The sequence below is a fragment of the Cebus imitator genome, unplaced genomic scaffold, assembly GCF_001604975.1.
Source record: "Cebus imitator isolate Cc_AM_T3 unplaced genomic scaffold, Cebus_imitator-1.0 Scaffold347, whole genome shotgun sequence".
In the NCBI taxonomy this organism is placed as follows: Eukaryota; Metazoa; Chordata; class Mammalia; order Primates; family Cebidae; genus Cebus; species Cebus imitator.
The window spans coordinates 2240768-2266653 of NW_016107662.1; the positions used below are offsets into that span (position 1 = coordinate 2240768).

Here is a 25886-nt window from a genome sequence, read left to right on the forward strand (position 1 = left end):
TTATTTGCCAATGCTTACATGTTTAGCACAGTTAAATGCCTGACCACCATTAATAAAATCCCTTTAACAATTTGAAGCTGCCCAGAGAAATTCACTATCTAAATGGAAATTTAGATCCATCATATTCACTATCAAATGATGGATCTAAAGCAATTCCTCTAACTCACAATTTTGCATGTTAATGAATAATTTAATGTACAGCAAATGACATATCTTTGCATGTGTTTTCCATAGGGTTTCAAAGAACCCAGGAAATACATTGCTGCACAAGGTAATTTATTTGATAATCCAATATTCTTTTTGAAAAATTATTTTATAGCACTTTTAAGAAAATATTTCTATCAGCTTGTATTTGTTTACCTCCTAGGTCCCAGGGATGAAACTGTTGATGATTTCTGGAGGATGATTTGGGAACAGAAAGCCACAGTTATTGTCATGGTCACTCGATGTGAAGAAGGAAACAGGGTAAGGTTTATATGTGCTTAAACTATACAAATGTCTTGAGAATTTCAAATGAGTATATGTTGGTTTTCAGTTTTTAAAGAAATTTTGATAAAAATGGACTTAAAAATTGAAACACTTAATTTTTTTTTTTTTGTAAATGTAGAACAAGTGTGCAGAATACTGGCCATCAGTAGAAGAGGGCACTCGGGCTTTTGGAGATGTTGTTGTGAAGATCAACCAGTACAAAAGATGTCCAGATTATATCATTCAGAAATTGAGCATTATAAATGTGAGTTTGCTTTTTTTACATAATTTTTATTTTGATACTGTTTTTATAAAAATATAATTAGGTAGTATCAAATGTGAGAAATTAAAATATATCAGGAAAGAGTTATTTTTGATAGCCTTTAGGATAGAAAGCTGTTGTTGCAACAATGACAAAAACCAGCAGGGTCAAATTTAAGTCACTGGTCAAGAAGTGTTTGTCCAAGTCAAATCAAAAGTATCTATTATACTGTGACCCTGGAAGTATTAAAAAAAAAGAAAAGGTCAATTAAATGTGTCAAATACATACTAAATTATTAAAAGAATAAGCAAATTGTCCTTATTGGCAGTGGGTTCCTACTTTTATGAAAAATTATTTATATTATTTTCATAAGAGAAATGACAGAGTTAGAGAGTACTGTGGGAGCACAAAGTTCTAACCATGCAACAGAAAATAGAATGTTTATTTCAGAAAATAAAGAGATCAGTGTGGCCTTAGTTAATAGTTAAAATGGAGGTCATCAAACATATTATATAATTCCATTTATATGAAAAATCCACCGTGGACAAGCCTATAAGACAGAAAGTAGATCAGTGGTTGCCTGGAGCTCAGGAAGTCAATCAACAGAAATGGGGGGTGGCTGCTAATAAACACAGGCTTTAATTTTGTGGTGATACAAATGTTCTATAATTAGGTAGTGGTGATGGTTGTACCCTTTAGTGAATGCAATATAAATACCGAATTGTACCTTTTAAACTGGTGAACTTTATGGTATGTAAAATGTACCTTTTATTTCCAACACATGAACTTAATTTTTAATTTTTTGGGGTACATGGTAGGTGTGTATATTTATGGGGTAAATGAGATATTTTGATACAAGCATACAATGCATAACAATCACATCAGGGTAAATGGGGTATCTATCATCCCAAGCGTTTATCCTTTACATGTGTTAGAAACAATCCGATTATAGCCTTTGAGTTATTTGGAAATGTATAATGAATTATTGTTGAATAGTCACCCTGTTGTGCTATCAGATACTAAATCTTATTCATTTTATCTAGCTATATTTTTGTACACATTAACCATCACCATTTCCACCTCTGCCATACCATTCCCATCCTTTGATAACCATCATTCTACTCTGTAACTCCAAGAGTTCAATGATTTTAATTTTTAGCTACCACAAATAAGTAACAACATACGACGTTTGTATTTCTGTGTCTGGCTTATTTCACTTACCATAATGTTCTTCAGGTCCTTCCATGTTGTTGCAAATAAATAGATCTTATCCCTTTTTATGGCTGAATAATACTTCATTGTATATATGTATCATTTTCTGTATCCATTCATCTATTGATCGACTCTTTGGTTGTTTCCAAAACGACTACTGTGAATAGTGCTGCAATAAATATGGGAGTGCAGATATCTCTCTTCAATCTACTTATTTCCTTTCTTTGTGGTATATACTTAGCAGTGGGATTACTGGATCATATGGTAGCGCTATTTTTAGTTTTTTGAGAAGCCTCCAAACTGTCCTACATAGTTGTTGTACTAATTTACTTTCTCGCCAACGTTGAGGGTTTTCTTTCCTTCACATTCATGTAAGCATTCATTCTTGGCTGTCTTTCATATGTAAGTCATTTTAACTGGAGCAACAAGATATCTGAATGTAGTTTTGATTTGCATTTCTCTGATAATAAATAATGTTGACCACGTTTTATATGTCTGTTTACCCTTTATACGTATTCTTTTGATAAATGCCTATTCAGATATTTTGCCTATTTAAAAATCAGATTATTAGATTTTTTTTGTTATTAAGTTTTATGTTTTTTTATGTATTCTGGTTACTAATCTCTTTTCAGATTTATCCCTTGCAAATATTTTCTCTCATTCTGTGGGTTGTCTCTTCACTTTGTTGATTGTTTGCTTTGCTGTGCAGAAGCTTTTAACTTGATGTGATTCTACTTGTTCATTTTTGGTTTGGTTCCCTGTGCTTTTGGGGTACTACTAGATAAATTTTTGCACAAACCAATGGCCTGGAGTTTCCCCAACATTTTCTTTTAGTAGTTTCATAGATTGAGGTCTTAGATTTAAGTTTTTAATCCATTTTTATTTAATGTTTGTATACAGCAAGAGAAAGGGGTTTAGTTTCGTTCTTCTCCATACGAATATCCAATTTTCATAGCACCGTTTATTGTGGAGGCTGTCCTTTCCCCAGTGAATATTCTTGAGCCCTTTGTCATTCTGTTGATATAATGTAACACAATGATTGATCTGTGTATGTCAAACCATCCTTGCATCCCTTGGATAAATGCCACTTGGTCAGGATGAATGATCTTTTTAATGTGTTGTTGAATTCAGTTTGCTAGTATTTTGTTGAGGAGTTTTGCATCAGTATTCACCAGGAATGTTGACCGGTAGTTTCCTTTATTTGATGTGTCTTTGTCTGGTTCTGGTATCACAGTAATACTGGCTTCATAGAATGGTTTGGAAGAATTCCCTTCTCTTCCATTTTTTGGAATAGTTTGAGTAGACCTGGCATTAGCTCTTCTTTAAATGTTTGATAAAATACAGTAATAAAGCCATTAGTTCATGGGCTTTTGTTTGCTGGGAAACTTTTCATTACAACCTCCATCTCATTACTTGTCTGTTAAGGTTTTGGGTACCAAAAACAATGCCTACAACAAGTTTTCAAGTCATGGACAGCAAAATAATATATGAATTGAAATAAGAAAATGATAAGAAGTGGAGGACTAAAGTTAAAATGTAGCATTTTTTTGTTGTATTACACTTTTCCTGTTAGTTTGTTTACACAATCTCTGTTGTCATCAGTGTAAAATAATGCATTTCAAGATACTACTTGCAAACCACATGATAACCCCAAATCAAAAAACATACTGCAGATACACAAAAATTAAAAGTAAGAAATTAAAACAGACTACCAGAGAAAATCACCTTAAGGGTAAACAGAAAGAAAAGAAAGAAGGAAGAAGAGACCACAAAACAATCAGAAAACTAATAACAAAATGGCAGGAATAAGTTTTTATTTATCATTAGTAACATTGAATATCAGTGGCCTAAACTCTCTAAGCAAAAGACATAGAATGGCTGAATAGATTAATAAAACAAGACTGAACATTCTGTTGTTTAGGAGAAAACTTCTTCACTTGTAAAGACACAAATAGACTGAAAATAAGAGATGGAAAATTATAATCTATGTAAATGTAAACCTAAACAGAGCAGTAGTAACTATACTTATATCACACAAGGTATATTTTAACACAAAAACCAATAAAAGAGGCACAGATGGTCTCTATGTAATGATAAAGGAGTCAATTCAGCAAGAGGATATAACAATTGTAAATATATGTGCACCTAATACTTGAGCACCCAGATATATAAAGCAAATATTATTAGAGCTAAAAAGAGAGATAGACTCAATACAATAATAGTTGGAGACTTCAACATCCTACTTTCAGCGTTAGGCAGATCATGCAGGAAGAAAATCAACAAAGAAACATTGGTCTTAATTTGCCTTATAGACCAAATGGAACTAATAGACATTTATAGAACCCTTCAACCAATGCCTAAAGAATATACATTCTACTCCTCAGCCCATGGATCATTCTCAAGGATATATCATATGTTATGCTATAAAACAAATCTTAGAAAATTAAAAAAATGTTATCAACTATTTTCTTTTACCACAGTATAACTAGATATCAGTAACAAGAATAATTGAGGAAACTGTATGAACTCATGGAGAGTAAGCAATATCACTCAATGATCACTGATTCAATGAGGAAATTACTAGGGAAATTCTTAAAACAAATGAAAATAGAAACACAACAAACCAAATCCTGTGTGATACAGTGAAAGCAGCACTAAGAGAAAAGTTTGTAGCAGTAAGCCCCTACATTAAAAAAGAGAAGTTTCAAATAAACAACCTAATGATACATCTCAAAGAACTAGAAAAGCAAAAGCAAACCAAACTGTAAATTAGTAGAAGAAAATAAATAATAAAGATCAAAGTAAAAATATGTGAAATTGAAATAAAAAAAAATACAAAGCTTCAACGAAATAATTTTTTTTTTTTAAAAAGATAAAATTGACAGGCTGGGTGCAGTGGCTCATGCCTGTAATCTGAGTCCTTTGGGAGGCTGAGGCAGGCAGATTACTGGAGGGCAGGAGTTCAGGGCCAGCCTGGCCAATATGGTGAAACCGCATTTCTACTAAAAACTCAAAAAAAAAAAAAAATAGCCAGGCGTGGTGGCATACACCTGTCATCCCAGCTACTTGGGAGGCTGAGGCAGGAGAATGGCTTGAACCTGGGAAGCAGAGGTTGCAGTGAGCTGATATTGTGTCATTACACTCTAGCCTGGGTATTGCAGTGAGAGTCCGTCTCAAAAAAGGAAAAAAAAAAAGATAAAATTGACAAGCCTTTAGCCACACTAAGGAAAAAAACAATGGAGACCTAAGTAAATACCGTCAGAGATGAGAAAGGAGACATTGCCACTGTGATACTACAGAAATTTAAAAGATTATCAGATGCTACTATGAGCAGGTATATGCCAATAAATCGGAAAACTTAGAAGAAATAGATAAATTCCTAGATACATGCAACCTGTCAAGATTGTAAAATGTATCTTGAAAGAGCTGTTTAAAAAAATGCAAGTCTTTATATAAGGGGTTAAAATTTTCTTTGTATTTCATTTATTGTAGGACTTTTAGTAATCCAAATTGTATTTCTGTATGGTTGAGGTATATTTCCTACAGGAGAAACAGACTTACTTATATATCTCTGAAGGTCTTCTTAGGTTTCCATGGTATTACTCATTGTTATGTCTATAGAATGCTGTGAAATACTCCTGCCAATGGTTCCTGGCTACTTGTTTGACTAAGCCACAAAGGCACCTGATCCATAGATGTAAGGATACATTTCTAGGCTGATGCCTATTTGGCTACATTGTGTAGTCTGGGTTTACTGGTGTTAATCAACTCCGTTTGTATGTTTCTTTCGTTATCTAAATGTAGATGATTCTTTATACCTGGTCAGAGAATTACGACTTATGCATCTTATAGTGGTTACCTAGAAATTAGAACAAATGTGAGCTGTAACCTGGGGCTGACTTTCCTCAGTCCTCTCTCTACATTTTGAGTTGATGATTCTACCATGTGAGGGCCTAAGGAGTACAATGTTAATCAAATAATTAATCAGACTTTGCTCACATAAGAATTAGTCCTGTTTGCTGGCCTACCAAGCAGAAGTATTTTAAATAGCTGTGAAAATGAACTTTATTTCATATCATTTTAAACACACATTCAAAAAGCTTCCACCTCCCCACCTCCCTTTTATGGTGTATGTTTATTTGGGTTTTTTTTTTTTTTTTTTTTGGCTTGACAGCATACCAAGTTCCTAGAAATTTTGGTTATACTTTCTTTACCTTACTTAACTTACAATAACTTAGTAAGTTATTGCTTACTGGGTAGTACATGCAAGTCCTGTACAATATCTTAACTACTAGTTATTTGATTAAAAAGGAAAACGCAATCATGGCAGAGAAAATGTATAGGACACCTTAGGAAATTATGAACTCTTTTGAGCAGTTTGCACGAGGAGACTTTGTACGGGTACGCCCTTCCACTTATTTATGTTCATAGTTTGCTTTAAAAATCATCTCAAGGAAAATATTATCTCTTGACTAGAAAAAGGAAAAAACAGCTGGAAGAGAGGTGACTCACATTCAGTTTACCAGCTGGCCAGACCACGGGGTGCCTGAGGATCCTCACCTGCTCCTCAAACTGAGAAGGAGAGTGAACGCCTTCAGCAATTTCTTCAGTGGCCCCATTGTGGTGCACTGCAGGTAGGGGGAAAACAAACAAACAAACAAACAAACAAACAGAAAACTCCAACAGAATCCACCTGCCTAGGACTGTTAGAGACGTCTCTCCCTTTGGCAATTGCTATTTTGGGAAACAACCTATGTGTGAAATTTAGATTCTTATCTCTGCTTCACACCTGACAGCTTTTCCATTCGCTTCTCTGTCGTGATCATGCCTTCACTTTTTTTTGCTTGGTTCTCCAGTGCTGGTGTTGGGCGCACAGGCACCTATATTGGAATTGATGCCATGCTAGAAGGCCTGGAAGCTGAGAACAAAGTGGATGTTTATGGTTATGTTGTCAAGCTAAGGCGACAGAGGTGCCTGATGGTTCAAGTAGAGGTATGTTCTAACCTTTAGGGATTATTCTCACTGTTGTTTTTTGGACTTCAATCTTTCCTGAATGATAATAATGATCTTTAAAAAACTCCAAACTCTTCACAGCTTCAAACAGTAGATGATTTCCTGAACACTGAAACATGTGGTAATCACCAGAAACACTTAGAAGCACTTTTCATTAGTGGCTAAAAGTACTGTGGGAGAAAGATGACTGGCCCGGTGACGTGGCTCACGCCTATAATCCCAGCACTTTGGGAGGCCAAGGCGGGCAGATCACCTGAGGTCAGGAGTGATAGAACAGCTTTGCCAACATGGTGAAATCCTGTCTCTAGTAAATATACGAAAATTAGCCAGGCATGGTGGTGGGTGCCTGTAGTCCCAGCTACTTGGGAGGCTGAGACAGGAGAATCACTTGGATCCAGGAGGCAGAGATTGCAATGAGCTGAGATCATGCCACTGCACTCCAGCCTGGGCAGCAGAGTGAGACTCCATCTGAGAAAAAAAAAAAAAAAAAGAAAGATGACCACAAAAATATATGTTTTAAAATAATGGGCCGGGTGTGGTGGTTCATGCCTTTAATCCCAGCACTTTGGAAGTTGGGGACAGGTGGATCACCTGAGGTCAAGAGTTCAAGACTGGCCTGATCAACAGGGAGAAACTCTGTCTCTACTAAAAATACAAAATTATCTGGTCACGATGGGACATGCCTGTAATCCCAGCTACTTGGGAGGCTGGGACAGGAGAATTGTTTGATCCTGGGAGGCAGAGGTTGAGGTGGGGCGAGATTGCGCCCTTACACTCCAGCCTGGTCAACAAGAGCGAAACTCCATCTCAAAAATAAACAAACAAATAAACAAATAAATAAATAAAACAATGAATTACCATTAACACATAGACTGGCAAAAAAAAAAAGTAAAAAACTGAAAACAGATTTGGCAGAATCTCATAAAATTAAGATGTAGAGACAGAATAGTATAGTGGTCAACAGCCTGGGTTTCGAAACTACACTTTAGGGTTTCAAATCCTGATTTTAATTATTAATACAAGGGTGAGTGGTATTATTTATTAAGTATTTTTAGTCTGTCTGTGCCTCAGTTAAGTCATCTGTAAAATGGAGGCAATGGGATGGTATTACCTCACGGACTTATAACCACAAAAGCAATACAAGTAAAGCACGTAAGCAAGTCCCTGGCACATGCGATGCCTTTGGTGATAGTAAGTGGTGGTTATTACTGAAAATGTCTGTATCTGACCCAGTAAAATCACATATATGCATATACCCAAGAGAAGCATACAACTAGAAACACTTGCAAACATGTGCATTGCATTTTGCATTGTCTAAAGTGAAATATATATTAATGGGAGAATGGAAACACCATAAATATGTATCAATAGGGGAACAGGAAAACAGAATGTGGACATGTGAACTCTCTGTACAATAAATGCTATGTTGTAGTGGAAAGCAATCATCTAGGTTTGTGTCGGTCTATTTTGAGAGATGCTCAGATGAAAACAATGAGTGAGTAAAGTTGCCACATGAAATATTCAAGATACAATTTATGTGATTTTTTTTAAAACACAAAAATATGCAATGCTCATGATTATAGATACATAGATATTAGAGTAGAAATATAAAAACAAATTGTTAACCAGGTCCAAAGAAATTATTTACAGTGGAAAATACAGTGGAAAGATACAGCCAAACTCAAGAAACTAAAGATGGTGAATTAAGAGGATTATCAAAAGTATACCTTTCCTTGAAAATACTGGATTCAAACAAAATAAACAGTTAAGAGTTGTTACATCTGGGTTTGGCATAGTGGACTTAAAAAAAAGTAATTTTCTTTATTTTAAGAGTTCTAGTAACTGTTTAAAAAGGTTTTCTATGAAATTACAACTTGCTTTTTTTCCTCCTGAATATACTGTGAAGTTGATTATAGTTTTACCTATCTGTCATTTGGCTTACTGACCTAATAATAACCACTAAAGGAAGTAACATAGAATGTTCTTTAGCTTTTAGGAATAAAAGTTGCAGTATAGAGTACATGGATAATCTATTTACAAAGTAATTTTTTCTGAAAAAAATTCTGAAATAGATTTTGCTCATATTCCAGAATATTTTGAGAGTGAACTTCCAGAATATTTAAATATTATGGATATCAATTTACTTTGCCATGAATTGTCCCAATATGAGAAAAATGGGAAATGTATATTTTATTTAAATATGACTTGTAGAGCTCTAGATTATGAGTTAATTATCTGTATTTTTTCTTAAAATGGTAGGCCCAGTATATCTTGATCCATCAGGCTTTGGTAGAATACAATCAGTTTGGAGAAACAGAAGTGAATTTGTCTGAATTACATCCCTATCTACATAACATGAAGAAAAGAGATCCACCCAGTGAGCCATCTCCACTAGAGGCTGAATTCCAGGTAATGAGTGACAACAATAATAATAAACTTTTATTGAGTGTCATCTACTTTCTGGGTATTTGCTATGCAGCTGACATAGTGCTAGTGTTTGGTCTTCACCATAACCAATGGAGCAAGAATGAGAAAACTAGGACACAGAGAGTTAAGAGGAATGCCTGAATCCACACAACTATTCTATAGGAGATTTTTTTAAACCCAGAAATCTGATTCTACTGCTAACCCTTTTAACCAGTCCTCCTTAAGCTGGTATAAAATAAAGTGTCAAAATCATAATATATAGCCACAAAACTGGTCTGCCAAAGGCAATGTAGTATATCACCTTTAACAATTGTATCTGGTTTTGGTTTGTAAAGGAAATCATTAGAGGAGTTTATGACTGCTCAGGAAGTTGAACTGGCTGGAGCTGGTAGATGGACAGTAAAGGATAAGTACTTGTGTCCTAACCTATTTATTAGGCAATTATTCTGACAGCCAACCTAGCGTGGAGTTCACTGTAATTTCAGAGAGTTGGCCTAGCTGTCCTCAAATAGCTCAGTTGTCAAAAAAATGTTTTGTATTCTTTTTGTTCCATCTATGATTTCCAGTTTACTGAGACTTTCTGTGATGTACCAAACTGGTAAATTCAGAGTTTCTAAAGACCAGGAGTGTGCTTTTAATCAGATGCAGAACGATTTAATGTTTAGGATCAAAGGGGTTAAGGTGGGGGTAGAGGTGGAACATGCAACAATCCCCAAGTGACTCAATCCCCCAGAAGACCTGTACTTATAGTGGAAGAACTAGCAGGCACAGGGTAGTCTCAAAGAGAGTAGTGTTTTATTGTGGTTTTCTTGCTTTTCTAGCTCCTAAATTAACCATATTCAATATACCTGCCCTACTAATCCACATAAACATATATGCTATTTGGAGACAGTTATACATTTAAGTTAAACATTCTTATAAATGTTTATTTACTATAAGAAAGACCAACATTATTTTTTTCACTAAACAAATATGCTTGAGTTTCTGCTCTGTGCCAAGTACAGAATTATAGGCACAACAGTCAAAATGATCTGCAAGTGGACATGGGCAGAAGGATGAGAGGATGTGATCCAGATCACAGATGAAAGCAGTGAAATTATTCCATTTAAGCAGACAGGAAGACAGAAGATGAGGGCAGAGATGGAAGTTGGTTGGTAAATTTGGTGTTGGGAAGTTGAGGCAACTCCTGCCTGACAATCTTTCATTTAAAAAAAAAAAACCACAAGGCTAGATCATCAATTTAGAGTTGAGAGACAGAGGAGCGAGTAGGGCATAAAAGAGCTCAATGCTTGAGGAAGGGGAAAGGACACAAACTAGTTATCTCAAAGTAGAAAAGCAGAGGCAGTAAAATTGCCAGAAATTATTGTTTGATCACCTAAAATTTATGGTCGTGAGTTTAAAGAGGAGTTAGTCAGTTGGTTGGATTGTTTTCTATAGCATCATTGAGCTCTTTGGGGGTAGGAGCTGTTTATGCAAATAGTTGAGTTAAACCTATCTAGATTTTGAAGTGACTCTTTGAAAGTAGTGATGCAAAGGCCATTGAGGGTGTTTACAAATGAATGATGACTGCGGTGGAAAATAAAAAGCAAATTGGCCACATGAAAGAGGTGAGAGAAAGTGGAAAGGATAAGTTGGAGATTTTGTTAGAATTACAGATTGCTGGGTTGACATACCAGAATAAATGACTAGGAATAATAGGGATAATTTTCAATAACAGAGATAGCTGAAGTTCTGATTTTAGAGGTGATGCAATATTTGGGATGAAGCCTACAAAGGTCGAATGATGAAAGTGGATGACTGGGAAGTGGAGGAAAAGTCATGCAGGTGAAGGAGCTAAGAAATGAGACTCGAGTGTTGGATAGATCATTCTTCTCAATGTTGAATTAACGAAAAATGATGACAGACCTCAGAAAGAAGAGCACATACTTAGCCAAGTCTAAAACTAAATGTGATGGAGTGTTTCAGGAATCAATACCTGACACTCCCAAGTGAAGGGCCCTGGATAGAAGGTAGTATAGTATGATGGCAGGAAAATCAAAGTGGTTGGTTTATTTGAAAGAGAATGAGTAGAAATGGTTTGCAAGTAGAATCAGGGAGCAGGGAAAACACACATCTTTTGTTAAGGCTGTGAGGTAAATGGAATGTGAGGGGGAAGGTCAACTTTTTCTTAAAAGAGCTCTTTGTGGCATCCTCAGCTGACATCCAGGTTTCAACTGGTGGAAAAAAAAGGTGAAGTGACTCTTGGGAGAAGATGATTAGGATAAATGGGAGTTCACAGATGACAGACTACGGGCGTTGGAGGACAGGGAGTAAGACATTGATTGGTAAGATGTAAGAGGCTGGGTTGTATCTGAGGATACAAATAATCATTCAGGGATAAAAATCTGGGGAATCTAGATGCACTGGGAAGCTTAGACTTGTAATGGCAACTGAATCAGGCAGAGATTTAAGAGTGACAGATCCTTTGCGTCTTAGATGAAGATGAGCCATTAGTTCCACCTATACTTCTGAGTATTGCTACAGGGCAGAGGCTGCCTGGGTCACTAGACTCACAATAGCACAAAGTGTGGTGATGCTTTCCAAAACATCTGGTCTTTCATGCAGTCCATGGTGGGGTTCAAGGGGTCTGGAATTCAACGGTGATATTTTCTTTCATTCAGTTATGTAGCTATAAACGGGGTTTGAAACAGAGTGGTGTATTTAGTTTGAATGAGGGTACCATACTGAAAAAATATATATCTATACACACACACACATATATACATGCATGTGTGTGTATATAGAATCTTACTGAATTATACATGAGGAGCTTTCTCAGTTTCAGTTATTTTTAACATTAAATATTATTCATTTGACAAATATTTAAGGATTAGTGGAGAGAAAAGAATGTAGGAAGAGAGGTCTTCCAGAAGAAATTGACATTTAAACTGATACCTATAGCGTAAGAAAAGCTATCAGAGCAACCAAAGGGGAAGGGGTAGTTTAAGCAAGCAAGCAAGCAAGCAAGAAAGAAAGAAAGAAAGAAAGAAAAAGAAAAAGAAAAAGAAAAAACATGTTTATCTGCCAAGAGTGGAGGAACAGCTTGGCCCTTCCAAGAATTGAGGAAGCTTGTTTGGCAGAATTATGGAGGGACCTGGTTGGGGTAAGGCTGCAGACATAGGGGCATATCACTGAAGACTTTTTATTCTATTTTGAGGAGAGTTGTTGTTTTCTTTTCTTTCTTTCTTTTTTGAAATGGGGTCTCGCATTGTCACCCAGGCTGTAGTGCAGTGGCACAATCCTGTCTCACTGCAATCTCTGCCTCCTGGGATCAAACGATCCTCCTGCCTCAGCCTCCCAAGTAGCTGGGAGTACAGGCATGTTCTACTGTGCCCAGCTAACTTTTTTTTGTATTTTTAGTAGAGATGGGTTTGCACCATGTTGGCCAGGATGGTCTTGATCTCCTGACCTCGTGATCTGCCTGCCTCCGCCTCTCAAAGTGCTGGGATTACAGGCATGAGCCACTGCGTTGTTTTCCTATAGTGATGGAATGCTGTTGATCTTCGGAAGAGCATTTTCTGTTTTGTGTTATGTTTTAGAAGGATTAGAGCAAGCGAGATTGAAAGCAAAGGGCCCATTTAAGAAATTGTTGACATTTTACAAGTGAGAAATTAAATAGGAGGAAAGAAAACTAAAAGGGTTTGTGAGCCTCATCTGTATGATAGATCTTTTCTAACTGATTAGTAACTGGGTGACAGGAAAAGCAATCTGGAAGGTGTAAAGAAATTAAGAATCAACTTTCAAAACATGTGCCAAGTCTCCTATGAATGTGACATCTGCAGAATTTATTTCTGATAACTTAACTTACCATGGCTTTTGCAATATGGATCAGCATCAGTCTAGTGCTTTCGACTTATATAAGAAGAAATAAGAAGAAATAATATTATTTTTCTATCAAGCAGCTCTTAAGGAGACACAATCTCTTACATATGTATATCACTTGATCACACTCACCCTGTCAAAAGAACTAAATACCGTAATTACAAGAAAAAAATCAGAGACAAACTGAAAAATTATAAGCTCTAGGGAGCTTTTACAAATTTCACAAAAATTAATAAAATGCTTTTCCTTAGGGAGCATCTTATGACACAATAATAAACTAAGCCAATATTGACATTATAAAGGAATTTTTTATTCTTTTATTTTTTTCAGAGACTTCCTTCATATAGGAGCTGGAGGACACAGCACATTGGAAATCAAGAAGAAAATAAAAGTAAAAACAGGAATTCTAATGTCATTCCATGTATGTAGCTTATTTTATTTTTTGTATCAGATAACATTAAGCTGTTTTGGATTTGTTTAATGTGGGACACACACATATAAATGATCTTGAAGCAAGTTTTCAACACCTGGTTGTTAATAGGGAAGAAGTTAATAGGTATTGAAATATTAGTTATTGCAAGGACTTAACAATCCCATTTACAATAGGCTTTGGAGAGTAGACTGTATTCAGCATTTTATTTTTACCAATTATTTCAAAAATGTGTTGTCATAAAAGTGATATATTTAAAGCTAGGAGAATAACGACCAAGTCCCTTTTATCAGTTCTCTTTCATTTTTAGTTTATTTCAGTTATTTACTCCAGGGTAATTGACAAATAGTAAAAATTACGTCCATTTGTTCTCTTTATGTTTACTTTTTATTCCTTGTACCTAGGTGGTTGAAAGTAGGGGGAAAATACTCTATAAACTGTACATCATCAAATTTAACAGATCAAAATCTGCACAGTTTTTAAGACTTGAATTCTACTATTTAAGCATATTAAAATGATCATATATGGTAACTTTATTCAGCTGCATACACTAAAATTCGGATGGATAAAATATAACCCAAACTGATAAACTAGACGACTAAATAAATCAGATCAGTGCATGGTTGACCTACTTAATTTTCACAGAAGTCTGTATGAATGTAGTTTAAAATATGGAATTGATAGTGATATGGTTAATCACATCATTTGATCAAGTTATTATAGATTAAATAAATTGAGAAATAGTGAGAAATTATGGACCAAATACATTTTTTGGACTAAATAATAATTACCTAAGATATCTACATAAGATTGTTAATTTAATGTTAATGGAGTATAATTGAAAGAAAAAATTCTAAGCTATGTATTTTGTAAACATATCAAGCAGAATTATAATAGTCCATGGGAAATTAAAATATATGTATCAAAGATTAAATAATCATATGTAATGTTACGCTATCTGTGGTTTGACATGGAATTATGTTCGCGTTTTTTCCTAAAATCCTTTCTCTTAGACTTTTGTTGTATGATCTGTTTATCAATGAGTACTAAGTTTTACATAGAATCTTATTTAATGTAGATCAAGAAATTTCCATAATGCAATCCATCTCTTTTGAAATACTTTTAAATGTCCACATGACAACGAAGAAGAAATCTGATTTTTTAAAAAGGAGGCTTACTACTGACATCTTATTTTATATAGATGACTTCAACAGAGTGCCAATTAAACATGAGCTGGAAATGAGTAAAGAGAGTGAGCATGATTCAGATGAATCCTCTGATGATGACAGTGACTCAGAGGAAGCAAGCAAATACATCAATGCATCTTTTATAATGGTAGGTACTTAAACTGCCAAAATCCAAGATCCAATCATTTAAAAATCCCATCTATGTTATTAGGGCCATTCATTAAGTGATTTTATAAAACAGTGATGAGCTTAGTCATAACTACATACAGATTGACATGAGAGTTTCAATTTTAATGCTACATTGTAACTTACTGAAAGATTTAAAAAATACTAAAACCTAATAACCTGATATAAAATAAGGCAATGTTATTGGTTATATTTTATGACAAATAAAGCTATGATCACATCAATTTTAAATATAGTAAAATTTGAGCAAATACAAGTATTTGAAAATATTTATACCTACTCAGATACCCAAATTATAGACAAAGCCCAATTTGTATATTTGTATGGTTAAAAACTTTTCATTCAGATTAACTGAATTATTAGGTGAGTCTGTGTCAAGTCTTTTTAAAAAATTAACTGAGAATTCAAACAATAAACTTTAGCCGTTTATTAAATGCTTACTGTTTATACACTAAGTTGGATTTACTTATTTTCCAAAATTTCCTAAAGCACACATTCATGAAATATTAGTTCAATTAAGAGATATAAGAATGTAAAGACACTAATTAAAATTAGTAAGATATGACAAAGGTAATTTGAAATGCTTAAGTAATTCCTTTTTACAATCACACTAACCTTTACAGGGAAACAAAAAGGTATGACTGGGTGCGGTGGTTCACGTCTGTAATCCCAGCACTCTGGGAGGTGAGGTGGGTGGATTATCTGAGATTAGGAGCTCAAGACCAGTGGCCAACATGGCGAAACCCTGTCTCTACTAAAAATACAAAAATTAGGCATGGTGGTCCCCACCTGTAACCCCAGCTACTCGGGAGGCTGAGGCAAGAGAATTGCTCCAACCCAGGAGGTACAGGTTGCAGGGAGCCAAGATCGCGCTACTGCACTCCAGCCTGGGCAACGGAGTAAGACTCCATCTCCAAAAAAATTAAAAAAGAAAAGAAAAGAAAAAAGTGTTTCTCTTTTGTGGAGAGGAAAATTTGTTTGTTTCACAAGAAATATTGTAATCTTGATTTCACATTATTAGCTAAGAATTATTATTATCTGTATAATTATTTTACAGATAGCCATTACATTGTTTCTTAGACAGAAGACTCTTACTATTTGTATGTAATAGCACTGATATCAAACTAAGTGACTACATTTCCAAATGGTTATTTTAAGAATCTACTGAGTTCTCTTCAGTAGTAACAAAGCCTCACACTTTTCTGTTTAAAAAGAGTTACTGGAAACCTGAAGTGATGATTGCTGCCCAGGGACCGCTGAAGGAGACCATTGGTGACTTTTGGCAGATGATCTTCCAAAGAAAGGTCAAAGCTATAGTGATGCTGACAGAACTGAAACATGGAGACCAGGTTTGTACTTTTGAGGATTTGTTTTGAGTCTCTCTGTCATAAAACTTCATTCTCCAGTCTTGGATTGCTTGCTGGATCGCCATGCCTATGCCTTTTTGATCCCTCTGTCACACAGTTCTGTCTGCTCAGTCTCACCCCGTTCCCTGGTGCTGGCCTCCACCAGCTGTGTCTGGATTCTGACTGTCTTGCTGCCGCCGCCTCCAGCCTTGCATGCCACTCACGGATTAGCCAGGATGCAGCAACGCCAGTGCCACAGTGCATAACTGCTACGTTTTCACTCTGTTCTCCCCATTTTCTCAAGATAAAAAAACAAGCTTTTTCTGTGATGTCTAACGCCCTCAACGATCAACCGCTCATGTGTGTTTCATCTTACTCTCATTTTTATGTTTTCCATCCTCTCCACTCTGGACAAGCAGTTTTAGTGTCCACGTCTGAACACACAATTTTCATTGTTATCACTGAATCTAAACTTATTGATATTCCATGTAACTAAATGCGTGCTCTCTTCCAATTTTAGCCCTATTCTTTTAATAAGACAATCCTGAAAAATGTATCTATGTCCTCCCTTCTTTATTCCCATAAAAATTATTGCCATAAAATTCTATAGTTGAAGGTGAATCTAAAATATACTTTGATTTTTTACTTAATGCTTGTGATAGATATTTTATCCTTTTCTTACTGTCTTCAGTTATAGTTAACTTTTCCCTTCTGGTAGGTCTCACTCTGCTTTAGCACTGACCACATTATCTGACATATGTTCAAGCTTATTCAATAAATAACCTCCTAAGTATGCAAAAAATTATGATTTGTTACATCGCTCTCTCTCCCCCCCAAACGCATTCTCTCTCACCCTCACCTGGTCCCCTTCCCCTGTACATAGAAAGTTGCTTTTAATGTTTTTTTTTTAAAGGAATATACATCCAGATTTCTAGCATAGAATTCCCAGTCTTTTTCTTCATTCGAATTGTGGAAGCTGGGAAACAGGATGGGAGTGTAGGCAGAAATGCCTATCTTTGTCAGCAATTGTGGGGTTGTAGTTGGTGAACAACAATTTGTTGAGAGAAGAAATGCTTTTGTGATTCACCTGCTCTTCAGTCTGGCCCTTTGCTTAGATATGCAGAAAAAATATTTAAAGCTGCTCATGGTGTTGGTCAACAAGATGACAGAGACAAAGCTCCGAAAGATTCAGCCTTCTTCCTCAAGAACCACTGAAGGGACAGTGGGACCTGAGTTACTGAAAGGGTCATGAATAACATTGACTCATGCCAGCCATAAATACTGAAGACGTGATGATAAGCATGCGGAAAGTGGGAGCAAACCCCAAAGACTTACCCTAAGGAAGACGGCTGTTCCGGGGGTGTGCCAGCCACCTCGATGGTGCTCAGCTTCCTTTTTCTTACACAAGGAAATACCACATATTCATTAAATGAATCTCCAACACTTAAACTAGATTCTGGATTTTTATAAGCAGGTTGCAATCTTAGAACACAAAAGTTTTCATTTAATAGAAAAGAGGCACAGACGGAGAAAGAGAGAGAAAGAAAGGGAGAAAGAGGGAGACTGATCCTTTGCGTACCTTAAATAGCAAACAGACGTTGTTGAATCATCTTCTTTTTTCTAGGAGCTCTGTGCTCAGTACTGGGGAGAAGGAAAGCAAACATATGGAGATATCGAAGTTGACCTGAAAGACACAAACAAATCTTCAACTTATACCCTTCGTGTCTTTGAACTGAGACATTCCAAGGTATGAAAACAATTTCAGGAGTATGTTTCTTTCATATAATGGATCCAGCAGCAAGACGAATATAAATTACTCTATCCAAGCGAGGCCGTCCTATACCTAATTTCAGAATAAGATTTTTATATTATTTAAGTAAAAGTAACTGTGAAGAAAATATGGCTATCAAGTTATAAAATAAGCAGATCTTCACTACAGGTAATGCTCTCCTCAATTCTGATTTTAGAGGAAAGACCCTCGAACTGTGTACCAGTACCAATATCCTAACTGGAGTGCTGAACAACTTCCTGCAGAACCCAAGGGGCTGATCTCTATGATTCAGGTCCTCAAACAAAAACTTCCTCAGAAGAATTCCTCTGAAGGGAATAAGTATCACAAGAGTGCATCTCTCCTCATTCACTGCAGGTGGGTGGCATTTGGTAGAATGTACTCTAAAAATCATAACGCTTGACTCCTTGGTTCATATGTTCTCTTATCTGTTTATCCTTATATATAAAACACATAGTCACAGTAAAAACTTCTTATCTCGCTTATGTTTCCACAGCACAGCTGTCATAAAATAGAATAGAAAAATATAAAAGAAGTGATTCTATTATGCAATATTTTTAAGTTGTGTTTTTAAATACTTGGTGTCATGTCATCTTTGACTCCTTCATACCTAGCATTGAACCGGGAATGTTATTTGTGTGAATGAACTAACGAATGGAAGGGTGTGTGAACAGATAGGTAGTTGGATATCACATTAGACATATACTCATATACATTGATCTACCCTATTAAGTGTCACAAAGACACCTAATATGTTTCATGAACACAAAGGCCATTAAACATAATTTAACTTAAATATTAACTCTAATCACAAAGCTTAGCAGTTTTGATTTGAAACTCATGATTTAATTTTTTTAAATTGAACCAAAGGGCAAGGATTGCCATAATATCAATAATACTACTAGATTTTATTAGTTCCTTCATCTGTGATAGATCCTTAAATATCCATCTTAAATAAGCGATATAATTGAAGGAAAAATTTATAATATAAAAATTTACATGAAAAAGAACATCAAAGTAAATGAGAAATGAAAACGAGTAAAGTAAAATGAGAAATGTTATTCTAGTGAAATACCTTTTAGAATTTTTGAAAAAGCCTAATTGTTATTATTGGAATTGTATGTACTAGAATCAAGCCTTTAGAAATATACACATTTTCAGCATTTCCTTGAATTTTTGAAGGCGAAATTTATGTGAAAAGAAAGTTGAGGAAGGGAAGTTTACACTGTAAAACTATATATATATATATATATATATATATATATATATATATTTCCCACACACAAAACTATATATGTTTCTTAGAATATGACTGAATACCCACTACATGTTTTTTTAAATTTATGGTCAATAACTGAAGTGCCCTGCTGATAACATATTGTTTTAGTTGACTCTTTATGATAATGTTTTATGCTTCTCATTGTTTGGTAAACCACTTGTTTGCCCTTTTTTTTAATGAATAGTTCTACAAGGTATCATTTTCTACTGACCCGGAAGTAGAAACATTCGTAAAACATGGTAGAGAGGCGGAAGAGAGAAGCAGCAGCAAGTGTTCTAGTAATTTACACAATCTAAGCTCTAATATTTCCTGTTACATCAGCTTCAAGCTATAACTTTCTCTTTCCCAAATCTTGGTTTCCTTATCTGTCAAATCGGCATTCTGATATTGGTTTTCAACAACTTCAGATGTAAATAAAAATGCACTAAAATCCATAAAATACTCAATAAGAGAAAATATATTTTTAAACCCTGAGACAAATATGCTTTCAATTACAAGATTATCATACCCCTAAATTGAAAAAGTTTATCTAAAAATGCATTTAGCATAAATAATTGGGCTCGTGAAAGAGGTGGGAATAAAATAATTATGATAAACATGAAGTAAAAAATATATTCTCTCTATTCCTATTTTTAATTCTAGAGTCACCTTTTTTTTGTAACAAGTAAGGTTATTTTCCATCTTTTCTTTCTTTTATAGGGATGGATCTCAGCAAACGGGAATATTTTGTGCTTTGTTAAATCTCTTAGAAAGTGCGGAAACAGAAGAGGTAGTGGATGTATTTCAAGTGGTAAAAGCTCTACGCAAAGCTAGGCCAGGCATGATTTCCACATTCGTAAGTATACTCCACCATTGCTTTTAACATGTCTTGGATTTTTTTTTTTTTTCTTTTTGATGGTTTCCATTTTTTTTCTCCTCTTCTTTCCTCTCTTTTGTCCTTTTTTCCCCTTGCCTTTTCTCTCATCTCCTCTATTTTCTTTTCCTATTTTTTCTCTTTCCTACTTTTGCATAATAATTCATATTGAATTATCATCAGTCTAAATAAGAGCCTTAATTAAAGTTTGCTTACACTTCGTTGTGACAGTTCATGAAGAGTCTTTCCTTAAATGCTCATGAATTTCTTAATTTTCTTTCCTTCCATCCTGTATCTATTTGTGCTGTGTAACAAATCACCCCCAAATTTAGGGGTCTAAACAAATAACATTTATTATTATTCAGTAGTCTAATGGTCTGCTGGAATGTTCTGCTGATGCCCTCAGGCTTAGCCAATAGAGACCAGGCTGACTCACATGTCTGCCTTCAGCTGATGTGTGTCCTGTGGTTTGGCTGGTCTAGTATGACCTACACTGCCAGTAGGCTGGCACCTGGCTGCCATTTAGCTGTGGTGACAACAGTGAGCAGGCCGCATGTCCCTACTCTTCCGGAAGACTGGCTCAGACTTATTCACATTAAAACAGCAAGTTCCACAAGGGAAAAAAGGTTTTTGTGAGACCACTTGAGGCCCAGGCTTGAAAGTGACAAAGATATCTTCTTCTCTATATTATTAGCTAAATAAATCATAAAGCCAGTCCAGGGATAGGGAAAAAGACTCCACTCCTTGAGAGGGTCTGCAAGAGCCAGGCGCGGTGGCTCAAGCCTGTAATCCCAGCACTTTGGGAGGCCGATGCGGGTGGATCAGGAGGTCAAGAGATCCAGACCATCCTGGTCAACACGGTGAAACCCCGTCTCTACTAAAAATACAAAAAATTAGCTGGGCATGGTGGCACGTGCCTGTAATCCCAGCTACTCGGGAGGCTGAGGCAGGAGAATTGCCTGAACCCAGGAGGTGGAGGTTGCGGTGAACTGAGATCACGCCATTGCCCTCCAGCCTGGGTAACAAGAGGGAAACTCTGTCTCAAAAAAAAAAAAAAAGAGAGGGTCTGCAAATTCACATTGCAAATGTGGTTACAGGAAGGAAAATGTGTTATATTCTTGTAATTGATCTATTGTATATAGCCTCTATGTGGTAGTAACTGTAGATGGTCATCTGGGAATTAATCATTCTTCACAATGTAAACTTAATTACTCACTGAAATATAAAGCTTTTAATCACATATGATATTGAGATTTCCTATCTTGATTTTTTTAAATGTATCAAATGTTTCCTATATGTTCTTGCCATTAAGAGACTAATTGGTGAGTATGAGGGAAAGCCAGGTATTTACTAATCAATGTAGTAAGTAAAGTGATCAAGAAATTATAAGAAGAAGGTGAATGAGAGCATTTAATTCAATCTTTAGGAATCAAGCAGTGCTTCTTCAAGCAGGTGATTCCTCCTCTGATTCTTAAATAATATGTAGGCATTAGACAGAAAAGGCTTTAGGACCATAAAGTAACTAAATTATTTAGATTTTTAAAATGAGAACATATCAAAGTACTTTTCTGTCATCCAATACTTCCATAAATAAATGATTAGTCCTTGCAAATCTTTATCTGGCATAAAAAAATCACGTCAACTTTCTTCATGTAATTTCCCACTTAATTCCTTTACTAGGAGCAATACCAATTCTTGTATGACACCATTGCCAGCACCTACCCTGCCCAGAATGGACAAGTAAAGAAAAACAACCATCAAGAAGATAAAATTGAATTTGATAATGAAGTGGACAAAGTAAAGCAGGATGCTAATTGTGTTAACCCACTTGGTGCCCCAGAAAAGCTCCCTGAAGCAAATGAACAGGCTACAGGTTCTGAACCCACAAGTGGCACTGAGGGGGCAGAACATTGTGTCAATGGTCCTGCAAATCCAGCTTTAAATCAAGGTTCCTAGAAAAAGACACAAATGGGGACACTCCAAACCTCATGTTAGCTGTTATTTCTATTTTTCTAGAAGTAGGAAGTGAAAATAGGTATACAGAGGATTAATGAAATGCATTGAAGCAATGTTTGTGGAAGGATTCTATTTTACTACTATGGAAAAATATTTAAGATAGTTTTGCCAGAACAGTTTGTACAGACACATGCTTATTTTAAAATTTTATCTCTTATTCAGTAAAAAACAACTCCTTTGTAGTCTTTACGTGTGTATGTGTATGTGTGTGTGTGAGTGAGAGACAAAGAGAGAAAAAGAGAGAGATAGAGAATGCTTTCAAGTGAATCTAAAAGCTCTTGCTTTGCCTTTTTGTTTTCATGAAGAAAAAATACATTTTATGTTAGAAGTGTTAACTTAGCTTGAAGGATCTGTTTTTAAAATCATAAACTGTGTGCAGACTCAATAAAAACATGTTCATTTCTAAAATGACCTCAAGATGTCCTCCTTGTTCTACTTATATATGTCTTACATAGTTTACTATTTTACTTCTAGAAAAAAAAAAAAAAAAAAAAAAAAAATGATATGTGTGTGTATAGCTACTACGAAAGAGTTAACTAAATTAACATTTGGAAATCTTGTATTTCATATATTAGCATTTAGTCCAATATCTTTTTAAGCTTATTTAATTAAAAAATTTCCAGTGAGCCTATCTTGCTGCCTTCACATGGGGTTTACAGTTTTTCAACATGGATTATTCCCCGTACAATATTTAAAATTTATTGCTTGATACTTTTGACCACAAATTATATTTTGTAAAATTGAACTTAAATATCATTAAAATAAACAAATGTAACATGTACTAATATTCGCTGTATAAAAATAGAAGCATAGAATTATATTTGTTAAATATTTACATATGAAATTCAATATAGCTATTTTAATGGAATTTTACATTGATATGAAAAATATAATATTGCATATTCATAGTTCCCATGTTAAATCCCATTCGTGATTTTCATTAAAGCATTTACTTTGAATTTCTTCAGTGCTTAGACTGCTTTTACTAGGACTGGATGTCAATAATCATAATAAAATTCAATCATGAGTTTTTTCTTGTTTATAATATATTGGGTTATAAGTTCATATATGAAATGTGTTTACACCTATTGAAATATGTTTAATGCAGTTATTAACATTTGCAGGGCACTTTTGCAGGTTCCAATTATCCAATAGTCTAATAATTGTTTAAGATCTAGAAAAAATTGAAGAATAGTGGTAGTTTTCATGAAGTAATAAAAACAACTCATTTTGGTGAATTCTGTAATAGCTTATTACCATGGTCAAATACAACATTTAGGTTGATTTTCTATATATTTACACTTTTGTCTGATCTTATATGTGTTAACTATATGGCATCAATTGCTGTCCATTCAACTCACATTTATTCTGTGTCCCTACTTCTAATTATTTTATTGTTATAACATAAAATTAACAATTAACACTTATTATATAAGTTCCTTGCACTTATTTAACAGATGAAAAGAAGTAAATTTCACAATGAAGCAACAATTTTCTAATTTATGTTAAGGTTACTTACTACATCTTTACTTATTAATGAGAAAGGGGGATTAGAATCACCAATTGTAGGCACAAAAAATAAAGTTTGCTTTCACTTATCTCTTCAATCACTCTATTATGCCCTCATTTCTTATATTGATCAGTTGCCATTTTCTAGATAATGTAGTTAAAATTTGCAGTTCTCATGTTCAATATAACATTACGATATGTGTCTGTTTTATCTGTGAATTGCTTCAAAATACAAATAGCAGAAACTCTAAATCTACAAATAAAGTTTCTCTTCAGAAGTTTCCATTGTAACATCTTCCAAATGTGGTGGTTGTATGTTTTAAATGTGTTTTCCACCCAACACTATCTTTTCAAAGATAAATTATACTTAGAAAATAGAACAATAATAATTTCTATTAGTTTAAGAATCAAGCTTGAAGCATTTTTTTCTCTACATATGGGAATTTGTAGTAAAGAAAGAGATAAAATAATGATTCAGAAATCCCATTACTTTGTGAGAACATATATCAACCAGAAGGTGATACCCATTGCACTAGAATGTGGAATTATATGATTTTAATAGTATTTTTATATTATGACCTATGATTTATATATAAAAATACAAAATAATAGAAAAATAATATATAATACACAATAATATTTATATTATTTTTATATTATTGTCTATGAATTTTGCCTTTAGAAATAATACGTGAATTATAGGACCATGTCTATGGCTATGGGTTGCATTCATGGGGATCTGTTACAAGATATAAAAGATTTCTTTGCTAAAGTTTGGCACTACCATTGCTAATCCGAGGACCCAGTCAGAAGTATTAAGCAAAAAGCTTTGACTTACAAAAGACTGGTCCACTGTAGGGATAATGTTTTGAATCCCATTACATTTATTGATCAAAAAGAAACTTCTAGATTTCTTTTAAAGTTGTTGGCTTTATTTCTGGTATTAGAATTTGATGAAAATAAACTTCAGGTCCCAACTTCCTAAACTTCAGGTCCCAAGCTATTAATTATGTACAGAAGTAACAAATAAATATTTTCATTAAAGAGATATACATTTAAATATTTCCTTGCAATAGGAAAATAGTGTGAAGTGATTAGCTGGACATCTGTCTTTGTAATGATCATTTTAAATGTGTTAAGCTACCACTCAGAATTCTTATATTCATACAGAGAAATTTTCATATCTATTTTTGCTTTTTTCTTTCTAAAACATTGAATATTAAGTTTATTTTTTATAACTAACTAGGACTGATCTTAATTTTAAATTTATACCAGATATTGGTTATAAGATGTTCTCATAACACTATATTTGATCTAAATAAATGAATGATAATTGCTTATAGCTAATCGCAACATGTTTCTTGATATGAAGGTCTTTAAATGTACCACTTCAAAGGAAATGAATATCTGTTAAAATGAGTAGAAAAGGCTGTGCTTTCATTCTCTTGCATAATTTTTACATCTGGAGTGATCTGAGGTTCTTCAAAGACATTCAAAATGGGCCTTTTTATTTCCTATTTTAAGTGAAAAGATTTATTCTGCTAAGGGTCTATTTTATTTGTATTCATTCTTTTGTAAACCTATTTACATTTCTGTTTACATTTTATTCTTTGCTCAAATCAAAAGTGATTGCTAAATTTTAATTAATATTTGTAGGACAATTAAGAGCTTTTGTTAATTTACAACAAATGAATTCCTGTTGCTAAGATCCCCTAAAGACAAAATCTTCTTTACTCAAACTATTCATGATTTCTTTCTTCACAATGACATGGAATTTGATTGTCAGATAAAATACAAGGCATTGAGTTACATTTACATTTTAAGTGAAACGGGAATGATTTTTTAGTATGAGTATGTCCCATGCAGTATTTGGGCCATATTTGGACCCAAAATTGTTTCTTGTTTATTAGAAATTTAAATTTAACTTGGCTTTCTAGTTTTCTTTTAATCTTGCAGCTTTAACATGGAAGGACCAACTCTATCTGCTTCACTTAAAAGAACATTTGTAGTTCTGCTTAAAGAGAGATCCCTCACCTCCCTCGTTAGCT

At 34.5% G+C, this 25886-nt stretch overlaps 1 protein-coding gene across 7 annotated transcripts in view; it reads left to right on the plus strand.

Moving 5' to 3' along the window:
• The window catches only part of PTPRC (protein tyrosine phosphatase receptor type C), a 119693-nt gene extending 95577 nt beyond the window's left edge, over positions 1–24116 (plus strand). For all 7 annotated transcript variants that reach the window (XM_017506075.2, XM_017506076.2, XM_037730479.1 and 4 more), the window contains 13 exons: positions 235–271; positions 368–465; positions 608–733; positions 6419–6576; positions 6799–6934; positions 9215–9364; positions 13574–13664; positions 14875–15008; positions 16261–16395; positions 18017–18139; positions 18360–18538; positions 20160–20295; positions 21994–24116. In XM_017506075.2, coding sequence (XP_017361564.1) covers positions 235–271; positions 368–465; positions 608–733; positions 6419–6576; positions 6799–6934; positions 9215–9364; positions 13574–13664; positions 14875–15008; positions 16261–16395; positions 18017–18139; positions 18360–18538; positions 20160–20295; positions 21994–22269 — 1779 coding nt within the window. In that variant the 3' untranslated portion in view covers positions 22270–24116. The remainder of the gene's footprint in view (positions 1–234; positions 272–367; positions 466–607; positions 734–6418; positions 6577–6798; positions 6935–9214; positions 9365–13573; positions 13665–14874; positions 15009–16260; positions 16396–18016; positions 18140–18359; positions 18539–20159; positions 20296–21993) is intronic.
• The last annotated feature ends 1770 nt before the right edge of the window (positions 24117–25886 follow it).